The sequence below is a fragment of the Felis catus genome, chromosome A3 (genome assembly GCF_018350175.1).
Source record: "Felis catus isolate Fca126 chromosome A3, F.catus_Fca126_mat1.0, whole genome shotgun sequence".
In the NCBI taxonomy this organism is placed as follows: Eukaryota; Metazoa; Chordata; class Mammalia; order Carnivora; family Felidae; genus Felis; species Felis catus.
Window position 1 is genome coordinate 50807240 of NC_058370.1, and position 11167 is coordinate 50818406.

General features: G+C 46.4%; 1 protein-coding gene across 1 annotated transcript; it reads right to left on the minus strand.

Annotated features, from left to right (window-relative positions):
- Positions 1 to 1674: 1674 nt before the first annotated feature.
- On the minus strand, positions 1675 to 10916 carry LOC102899245 (ral guanine nucleotide dissociation stimulator-like). Its single transcript, XM_045053966.1, has 13 exons — positions 10786 to 10916; positions 10220 to 10376; positions 8569 to 8756; positions 7029 to 7222; positions 6504 to 6880; positions 5498 to 5713; positions 5013 to 5116; positions 4441 to 4510; positions 3750 to 3818; positions 3237 to 3311; positions 2626 to 2658; positions 2151 to 2272; positions 1675 to 1946 (listed from the first exon to the last, which is right to left on the minus strand). Exons 3-13 carry the CDS (start codon positions 8721 to 8723, stop codon positions 1910 to 1912), a joined length of 1452 nt encoding a protein of 483 aa, XP_044909901.1. The 5' UTR covers positions 8724 to 8756; positions 10220 to 10376; positions 10786 to 10916; the 3' UTR covers positions 1675 to 1909.
- Positions 10917 to 11167: the final 251 nt, after the last annotated feature.

An 11167-nucleotide genomic window follows, 5' to 3' on the forward strand; every position in this document is an offset into this window, starting at 1 on the left:
TGGTGGGAATGAAAACTGGTGCAGTCACTTTGTAAAACAGTATGAAGATTCTTCAAAAAATTAAAAATAGAACTACCCTACAACTCAGCAATTTCACTATTAGGAAGTTATGCAAAGGATACAGGAATGCTGATTTGAAAGGGCACAGGCACCCTGATGTTTATAGCAGAGCCATGAACAATATTCAAATTATGGAAAAAATCCAAATGTCCATGAACTCATCAACTGACGAATGGATTAAGAAGATGTACTAATGTAAAATGGGCGCCTGGGTGGCTCAGTTGGTTAAACTCCCCCTTGGCTCAGATCATGATCTCACGGTTTGTAAGTTGGAGCTCCACATCGGGCTCTGTCCTGACAATTCAGAGCCTGGGGTCTGCTTCATGTTCTGTGTCTCCCTCTCTCTCTGCCCTCCCCCACTCACACTCTGTCTCTCAAAAATAAACATTAAAACAAAAAGTTGTGGGACACACACACACATACAGACACACACAATAGAATTCTACTTGGCAATAAAAAAGAATGAAATATTGTCATTTGCAACAATATAGATGGAAATGGAGGGTATTATGTTAAACAAAATTAGTCAGAGAAAGACAGATATTATATGATTTCACTCATATGTGGAATTTGAGAAACTTAGATGAACATAGGGGAAGGGAAGGAAAAATAAGATAAAAACAGAGAGGTAGGCAAACCATAAGAGACTCTTAAATACAAAGAACAAACCGAGGGTTAAGGGTGACAGTGGGTTTGAAGGTGAGCTAAATCAGTGATGGGCATTAAGGCAGGCACTTTTCAGGATAAGCACTGGGTATCAAATGTAAGAGATGATTCACTGGGTTTTACTCCTGAAACCAAGACTACACTGTATGTTAACTAATGTAAAAAAAAGCTGCATAAGGAAATGCAGGAATGCTAGACATCCTAGCTCTTAGCATAGATGTTTATGGGACCATGTTCAGCAGCTGTGACCAAAAAAGTACATCACACATCTTTTCCCCAAATACAAAACAAGCAGGGGAGGGGATTCAGAGGTCATTGAAAAGGATCCCTGGAGGATTTAAATCTAGGTAAAGTGTTAACATGGAGCGCCTAGAGGAAGAATGATAATGGAAAGTCCTGCCTGCCCTTAGTCAATTTGCAAATTACTTTCTCCTGTCCTTATCCTTTCCACATGTAGGGTTTGACCTCTTTACATGTTTTTTGCTAATGCAACTCCAGAGTTTGAACTAGAAAACTTAAAGTTTCAAATATTTGGTAAAAAAAAAAAACTCCAAAACGAAAAACGACACCTCAATAAAAGAAGCAGGAAACAAACCTTTTCCTTTAAAGTGTAGAAAGCAGCCACTGTCCTGGGGCAGGTAGTAGTCCTGGAAATTGTTACACTTAAGGACATCCAATTTCAATGGTTGCTGCCATTCCTGTGAAAGTAACTTCAACCTCTAAATCTCAGTAATTCTGAGGGGCTGTCTCTTCTTTTTACCCAAATTCATTATACTGAAATTAACCTGTTCTCTGAGTAAGAGGAATTTGGGAGGAGGGCTGGCTCTTCTCCTTCCTCCCACATACAATAGCTGATGACTCCGTAAGATTTCTTAGTTCAAGAAAGACTCTGAGAGTCTGTACACCATTTAAATTGCTGTAGGAAGTAATAGAACCAAACGAAACTCCTGGGCTATAAAAGAAGGCTTTAATATAATAATATTCAAATCTAGCTTTTACTATTTAAGATAAATATTGCCACTCCAAGTAGGTAAATGGATGGGAGGAAGAAGTGTCAAGGAGATGGGGTTCATCACAGCAAGTGTCCAAGCTGCTGAGGAAAGGTTGCACTATCACTGGACAATCACTCAGTCCTGAGCTTGATTGTGGCCAATTCTTCTTGTTCTTGAGTTTCACTGGTCAGCTAGGATTGGGGCTCCAGCTGGCAGGACAGGATGTAGCTAAAGAGAGAATGACACCTGTGAGTCGACCAGGAGCTACAATTCAGGTGTCTCTCCCAGGGTTTTCCCAGTAGTTGGAGTCTGGTGTTCCAGTGATCACAAGGAAACAAGGCTTGAGGCTGCCCAGGGAGCCATGGATGCAGGATCCCTAGAGTGGCCACCAGAAAGAGTCCATGCCTTTGCCCAGCTCCTGATGGGCCTCACCTCTCATCCTCACTGAGTCGCTCCACAGCCTGGAACCAGGCTCTAAACTCCTCCTTCGGTTCTAGAGTGTAGTTATCTGCAGCCACCTGGAGGAGCATGATCTCTTTCATTACTTTGTATTCCTAGGCCAAGAGAAGAACAGGATGCACACAGAGCCTGGGTGGGTTGAGCAGTGGGATAGGGGACCAGTCCTAGGTCTTTGCACATGTGGCAGCCTTCCTTCCCTGAAAATTCATCCAGTCTCAACCTGTTCTCAGAGGTGAGTATAAATAGCCCCTCCTCCTGCAGGAAGTTATCCCTGATGCCACTCCCCTGACTTCACTTACCAGATGGATGGGTCTTACACTTTTTCATTATCAAACTATTCCAGTAAATGTGTGATGGAGGGGATGCAGCCAAGAAATATTCTTCCCAGGGGCATCTCTGGTATCCACTCCCCTACACTTCCCTAATAGGAAGTGCCACAAGTGCTCACCTTAGTTTTTTTCTTATGGTTGATCCCATCTCCCTAGAAAGCAAATAGCCAAAGTCCATCAGAAAGAGCCCCTTGTTATTGCTTGTTCCTTATACCCATCCTTTCTCATGTTGTTCTCGTGTCAGGACACATTAGAAGACTGTCCATACACAGACAACAGGACTGGGATATAAGCCAGGCTCTGGGGTCCAGAGAAAGGACGACATGGGGTAGACAGTCAAGCACCTTATAGCACAACCCTCTCTGATGACAGAAGGGGAGGCTGAAACCTCTGGGGGGAGGGGGCTGTTAGGCTATGTAAGTGCTTGCCGATGTGGAGGTGCCTGATTTTGCTCTCCCCCCATAAGCAGCCTGAGAGGGAGAGGCTGAGGTCAACTCAGACAAACTTCATGCAGCTTTGCATTCAGTCTTGGGCACCAGGACCAGTGTCATAAGTGCAAACTCCCTTCACTCACCACTGAGATGAGAAACTCTAGCTCACAGGGGTAGCTGTGAAGCTCTCATGAGGGGAGGTTTGCCAAGTCCTGAGGTCTCAGGACTCATTACAGGGGTTCTCCACTCCCAAACCTCAGGATTCTGGGCCCTCCTACACAATCTAGAGGTTCACTTACCTTCAGATAGTCCTTCATTGCAGTGTCCAGCATCACCATGTCAGTGAGGAAAGTGCCAAGGAAGGGGACAACACCCTGTGTCATTGGGGTAGGGGTGGGATGAGTCCCTGCTCTCAGGTGCACACAGGGACCCTCCCTTGAAGATGCTTTAGCCTCCTGGTCCACCCCAGGTTCTCACATGGAGCAACCTAGGATCCCTAGCAGCCGCCTCTCAATTCCCCCTTACCCTCACCCTCCAAGGACATCAGACTTCTCCTAATCACCACCAGGGCCTGCTTTTAGAAAATCAAATTGTATGTAGTCCTAGGCCCCTCCCCACCCACAAATCCATTCTGCATCCAGCTGGATAGACCCTCCTCCTAGTCACTTTAAAATAAGAGTTTTGGAGGCTGTGGCAACAAGAGGAGGAGCTGGAGTAGAAAGGTCCACCTGTCTTGATAAGGAGGCCTCCAGCTGTCAGAGAGGAGCCCTTCTCCTCTCACTCTGGAGGCTCTAATCCCCAGGAACACTCACCTTCTTCTGCAGCCTTTTCTGGGCTCTCTGGAGGCTCATCATCAGGGTGGCCCATTTAGATGGCCGCTCCTGCAGGGTCAAGGACAAGTTCATTGAGACCATAATATCCTCAGTCCACTCCCCCCGCCCCCCACCATCTTTGACTTGAGACCCTGGACATCTGACCCAAGTCAGCTGGTACCAATGCTACATTATCCTTAAGCATGCTGTGAGTGATTCTAGCACAATCTCAGCTCCAACATTCACTCCATGTGTGACCTTGAACTTGCAGCCTGGCCTTCCTGAGCTTGGTTTCTCATTGAGAAAAGTGAGAACACCACCTACGCCACATGGTCTTCTGAGGACTCAGTGTCCTATTACTATCATTATTGTTTCCCTCCATCCATCCCAACCCCACTACTGAGCAGAGGGCTGGCCTCTGGGCTCTCAAGCTGTATACAGGTCCCCATCTGGACTAGCTGTTAATATGGAGACACAGGGTGTCTATAGCATCTGGTTGAACAGCACCTTCTTGCTCCATGCCCAATGGAATCTTCACCCCAAACTGTAACCATATTCATACCAAAGCCTTCACCTCCCCAAGGAATGCTTCATGTCATTCCCCTACACAGCAGTCCTTCTTCATCCACTCAAGACCCTGTTCCCTCAGGCCCCACCCTCTCTCTTCCCAAACCTCCTCTTCCCATGATACCTTCAGGAGCAGTTCCCTTCTCTGTGGGTTATCTTCAGTGCACAGCTTTTTAAATTTTTGAAAGCTCTTCCTGAATAGAGGAAAAAATGGCAGAAAAAATTATAGGAATAATGTGTCTTGATTGTAAGTCCCTCTTATTTGAGTACTCCAAAAAGTCAAACTGCCAGTATTAGGGTTTTCTCTGGATTCCTCTGAGAACTAAGGTGTTTATAGGACATGGAGGGAGCTCTCACGTGGGTCATCCAGTGCCACCATTTCCATATTAATTGAGCAACTCCGTTTCAGTCAGTTGTGGTTTCAATTGGGCAGAGAGTTTTGTTGTTGTAAAGTAAGCACTTGATAATATTTAATTTGGGTCAACTCAGTGCGTGATATTTAAGAAAAATTATTTCTATAGCTGGAGTCAGGGTGGACTATTCTCCAGGGTGGGTTATAGACCTGTACACCAGCCCAGGTTCTATTGCCAGGGTTTGCTGCCTCCCAGGAGGGTCCCAGTTACTGAGGGGGAAAAGATGTGCATATGGGAAATCCCTCATCCTCCCTGATCCTTCTATGGAGAGAGGCATACTCACCTGGAAACTTTCTCCCATGTCTTCTTCAGACGGTAAATTGAGGCAGTCTGCAGAGCAGAGAGGATGGCATGCAGTGAAGAGTAGTTCTGCATGATTTGACAGGCCTGGGGAGGGAAGAGAATGAGTGGTCATGTGGGTAGCAGGAGTCCTATTTGCTCTAAAGTATCAGCCTCCCTCAGTTTAAAATTTCCCTCCAAGATGACAGATATCCAGGTGCCTGCAGAAGGGCACATATAAAACCCTAAGAGTAACACTGCTGGGGAGAGAGAAGATTTTAGCTCATTCCAAGGAAGGAGCCAGGTAGGAACTGAGCGTTCCACCATTGGGACATGCAAGTAAAGGTCAGCATGTCCCTGGAGGGAAGAGCCTAGGGACTGTGCAGACCCTAGGGCTTAGACTAGGGACTCCAACCCTGAGAATTGATAAAGGAAATATCAGTTTCCAAGGCTCAGAAGAGTGACTCATCTTGGCCTCCCATAAAATACCTTGGCCACCTTTATCCAGTGCTCCACCACCATGGCCCTGTCCTGGGCTATCATTCTTGGGTTTCCAAGGCAGGTGGTGATGACACAGTTGACCACACTGTTAAATTGGGTGACGGTAGCACAGACTGTGGGTGCCAGGTGCTCATTACCAGGCTTATTCCGCTTGGACCAGATGGAGCCCAGGCACTGATGAGGCCGCACCTTCTTGAACAGCTCCTAGAGAATGGGGTGGGGAGGGGAGGGGTGTTCAGACAGCCATTTCACATTCAGGATTAATGTCCTAGGTAGGAGGTTACCAGGTCAGAGCTTTAGTTCCTGAAGCTGAGAATGTGGCCTGAGCCTGATTGGAATCCCTGGATTTCATTCCATTCTATTTTCACTGAGGGAGTCAAGTACAGGAAGACCTAGGAGTGAATACTGGCAGGGAAGGAAGGAGAGAATTTGGACCCTGGTCATCCTTGCTAACCCCAGCCTCTAGATGACAGTTCAATGTGACTCCTCACAAGGGGGCCTTTTCCACTCCACCTGTTTTTCCCTTTGGTCCTACTCTCCTTTCGATGCACATTCCCCCATGACAGTTACAACCACAGGTTTCTCTGTTTCCCCTTGTAGTTATGTACATGTCAGATGCCTAATAAGTGCACAGGGTGTTAAGCCTCCAAGGAAGATGGGTGGGTGATCCATGGACTTGGCTGCACCCAGTGAGCTGTCTTCCTCCACCTGAAGGACCAGGGCCTACCCATTTTTCTAGCTGTTCTAAGCTCATTTAATCTACACAGTAACTCTGCATCAATTCTTATCAGTGCCTATCTCTACAGTTTGCAGCTGGACAGTGAAAGCTTGATTTAAGGACCTTGGCAGGGTAACATGGTTGATAAGTGGTCGAGCTGAAATTTGGACCCGGACTATAGTAGTCCACATCAGGGAAAGGCAGGTCTGGGTTAGCTGACGGCAAAAATGTAGAAAGTGCCCTGCCCTGTCCTGCCCTGAGAGCCCAGCTTCTTACCGCATCTATGTACGTTAGCTGCTCTGCCACCAGCTTGGGAGGGAAGTCCATGAGGCTGGGCTTCTCCTCATTCAGCTGGTTCTTTGGGGTTACATGCCAGTGGCAGTAAGGCTCTGGCACTGGAGTTGGCTCTGTCTCTATTTTTAGAGCTGGAGTTAAAATTCTAAGTAAAGCTGATGATTGAGCTGATTGCAGTTGTGGACTTGGCACATATGCTGAAGAAGATGTTAACACTTGTTCCAGTTCTGGAACAGCTGATGGAGGTGATGCTGGCTCTGACACTTGAGATGATGGTTGAAACATAACTGGTGCTGTCTCTAGTTCCATAGTAGACTCCTTTTCTGGCTCTGCAACTGGAAGGAGCCCTGGGGCTGGCACTGGATCAGGATAAAGAGAAAGGTTCATCCACATAACTGACTTTCCAGGTGCCTTCCCAAAAATAGGACAGGTACCATTGCTTTCAAAACAATATTCAGCCCATGAACCCCACCCCAGTTAGTCTTCCCAGATTTTAATCCCCTTTACCATCTGACTCTGCCTCAGTGGGCTCCAGAGTTTCCTGATGCACCAGGATAAGGGCGGTGTGGTTCTTCAGGTCCCAGTCATGCAGCTTCATATCCACATAGGCTGTCTTTACTTTGAAACTGGTAAAATTCAGAGACTGCCAGGTATCCTGCAATTTCTGGTCAGGCCATGTACTCAAGATGGGAGAGAGGGTGCTGGGAAGAGTCATGTGTGGAGAAGCATCAGAGGCCTGGCCTTTTATTCCACACTGTACTCCCACAGCATCATTATTTCTCTATGGATCCCAGAGGATGGCCCAGCCCACTTCCAACCCAGCCTTTGCAGTGGAAGGCCTAGTCATCCAGAAAACCTGTGTGAGTCTGGTTTTTTCACTGATACTCTTCTCACCACGGCCTTGGGCATAGTCAACGCCATCCTCAGTACAGACCAGTAATAGGGCTTACGTTTGAGGCCGATTTATGAGCAGTCTTCTCACTACACCTTCTGTTCTTGGCCCTAGTTGCTGTGGTTAGCAGAGGTAGATATGGAGAGAAGCAGGCAGAGCCAGATGGAACAGTGGAAGGGATGGGTCTCTTAGGCACCAACTGAACCCAGACTGTGCTCTGCTTCCCAGAAGTTTTGGGGCCCCATCCACAGCTCTCTTTGACTCATTTGCTTCTTCACAGGAAGCCCCCAAACATAAGCCCTCCTATGGAAATCAAGAGATCTGTGAGTTCCATGGTTCTGAAAGTCCTCCTCCAGCCACAACCCCTATAGTCTCTTATGCTGCTCTGTGGATGCAGGAGGCCCTCCTTCTGAACCTGAAGACCCACTCATGTTTACTTGGTCTTGTAGTCTGTCATAATGGTCAAATAAGGGACAATCCTTTCATACCCAGAGGACGCCATGAAAATGTCACATATAATGAACCAAAGACATGAGTGGTTATGATGTGTACAGTGATTGCCTACCCTCTGACTAGAATTGACACCAAGGCATTGTGTCTACTTTATTCACTGAATTATCTTAGTGACTAGAAAAGTGCCTGCATTACTAGGCGATTAACATATAATGTTGATTGAATTAACCCAACCAGTACTTTTCAGATAACTGGGTGGGCCATGGGTGCCTCTGCCTGTCCCCCAGCAAGCCCTAGTCTGGCCATATAAAGGAAAAATACCAAGCCCAGCTAGCTAGAATCTCAGAAGTCCTTTGCAAACAGGACAACTTCTGCTTTCCATGTGCTTTTCTAAATTCAGAAGTGCCACAGGCCTGTGAGGGTTGAGGTTGAGAGCTTCTTCACTGGAGAGAGAGAGAGAACTATTAAACCTAAAGATACTCAGCATGTCCAGCAGCCCTTTCTACAGAGCCAGGCACCAGATAAGCCCATGCCATGTTTTCTCCCATAATTTCCTACAGTTAACACTGTGAGGTTCATCCTCTTACCACCCCACTTCCAGAAGAGGAAAGTGAAGCTCATAGAGGTGCAGTAACATTCCCAAGATACACAAGTAGTAAATGGGAGGCTCACCCCTGTGCTGTGTATGAGGCAGGCACTCACCTTTTGAACTGCTGTCTCAGGACTAATTGGGCCATGGGGAACACCTGGTATATGCAGAAAATGGATGTGATGTTTGAGGTGTTTCTATCCTGGAAAGGTGATTGTAGCAGGGACTGTAAACAATTTTCCATTGTGCCTTCCTTGAGCTTCAGCATTGTACAGGCCTCATCCAGGGACAGGGTTGATTCCTTTTAACACCAGGTAGACAAGGAGGGGCATGTAGTCAGCTACAATGCCATGAACTACCAGGAAGATCAGGGTCTGGTTCTCAGACCAGAGACCCCCATCCCTTTGGGAACTTGTGAAAGAGAAGGGACTTGAGTGCCCACACAGAATAAGGTTCTAGGCTTAAAATTGCAATTGGTTTTAGGGGGGAAATGATAAACCATTGGTAACTTCCAGGCATTCTCTTAGCTGAGCAACAATAGCACTTCTTTTAATAGCCTATATTAACAGCGTTATGCCAGTGAGTCATCAGCAAACACCCCTACTGTAGATATGAGAAAACGGAGGGTTAGAATTTCAAATGCTGCTCAAGATCATATAGGTTAGTCCTGAGAATTGTCAAAAGCGTGGGCTGCATTTCCTCTAAGCTAATGAGGCTTGGTCTGTTCCTGATAGGGAGAAAGTTTCTGGGGGAAACCACCTTCTTCAGCAGGCCCCAGGGAGCCAGTCAATTGTAGTCTGGGTTCTGGGCTTACCCTGATCATCTCTGGGTCCCAAGAAAGGACATGAATCTGGACCTGTTCTGACCCTATACCAGCACTTGATGTTGTTGTTGGACTGATGCACCTGCTGCTTGTCAAGGGAGATGGAGTTTAATCCTTAGAGCAGCTCATCAAAGATTTCCTGGGTGAAACTCTTAAAAGACAGAGGCAGGTATCTCAGCCAGGAGGCATCAAAGTCCTTCCACCCAATTTGTGCTTCCATGTTATGGCAGATCTAGCAACCTAAAACATTCTTTTAGGACACTTAAGATTTTCCCTGCATCACTGTTGAAATGAAAACAGAATTGAATCCTGTGAAGTTCCAACAGACTTGAAAGGCTGAAACAGTGGCACACAACCTCCTTTATGGAATATTATGAAGACATATAAGAACACAGCTCATGACTTGGTGGGCCTACAATAATTTAATGTGTTCTGAGAGACAGGACATTACAGAAACATATAGGATGGCTTCATCCCACCCTTAATTTTGTGTTAAATCACCCTGTTTTGTGTGATGATATGTAAGGGCTTGGAGAAGTTCTGCAAGGACAGTGGAGCTGAGTGCTACCCAGGATATCTGGGGCAAGTAGGTAAAATAATAAAACAGCAGTAAAATGCAAAGATACTCATGGCCTCATGAAAAGTAAAAAAAATAAAAAATAAATAAATAAATAAAAATGATTAATTAAAAACATTAAATATGTTCTCTATCAAAATATAAAAAATAAAATACACAATACATGCATTCTCTACCATTCCAACATATGTAAAGAGTGTCCTCCTACCTTACCACATAGCTGGTGGCAGAGGTTTGGATATTCAGATTATTTTGTGGTTGGGCCTGTGGGACGCTCATGTGGAAATATGATGTGAGGGCCTCAGGTTTGGCCCCATATTGATGTGCAGGCCCTGGGTGTGAAAAACCCTCTTCCCATTCTTACCTCAGAGCAACGCTGATTCTTGGTATCCTTCTGCACCTGACACTTATCTAGGGTGCTGCAGTAGTTGAAGCCATGGACCAGCTCCTCAGAGATATCCTGGGTGAAGCTTTGCAAGTACAGTGCCCCATAGTCGGGCCAAGAGACCTTAGGGTCCTCCCTGGACATTGCCACAAGGGGACATCCCCATTAGAAATTGTGTTCTCTACAGTACAGGCTAAGAGGGGAAGTTGTAAAGACACCCAGCAAGGAGGAAACCAGAAGAAACTCTAGGGCTCATAATTAACATATAGGTAGTTGAACTTGGTCCCCAGAAATCATCTTCTCCTGCCTGCCAAGACCTGGGGTATGAACATGAGAGATGTGCTAGGCTTTCAACACCTGACATCTTGCTTCTGCTCATGAAGGGCATAGCCCTCGTCCTCTGTCCCCTCCGCTCCCCCTCTCTCCCTCTCTCTCACACACACATACACACACAATGAGGGGCAAGAGGTGTGGGCCTGCTCTGGGCAGGATCAGAGTTGTGGCATGCTCTGTCCAGTGGGCTGCCCTGAGCTGCCTTGTGTTACCTGTGAGCGCCTCCTGCCAAATGACCAACAGCTTTGGAGATGAGGGCTGAGCTGATGTCTACAGTGACATAAAGGTTTCTCACTCTGGGCTTTCTTAAGCCCACATATCCTGAAAATGGGGATACAGCAACAGAACATTTTGTTCTCTAGAATGACTCTGGGCAAGTGAGCTGGAAAGCAGGCCATCTCTAGAATGTGGGCACCTGGTTACCAGAGTTCTAAGTTCTGTTGAAGCCTATCACCAAGGAAGTGAAGTCACTTTTTCAAGATTCCAGTACCTAGGGCCCTCCTTTAAATGAGACCTATCTAGAACCCCTTATTGGTAGTTGACTGCTTATCTTTCTCCTCCAATGTCATCTCCTTAACTGTAAACAATGAGTCA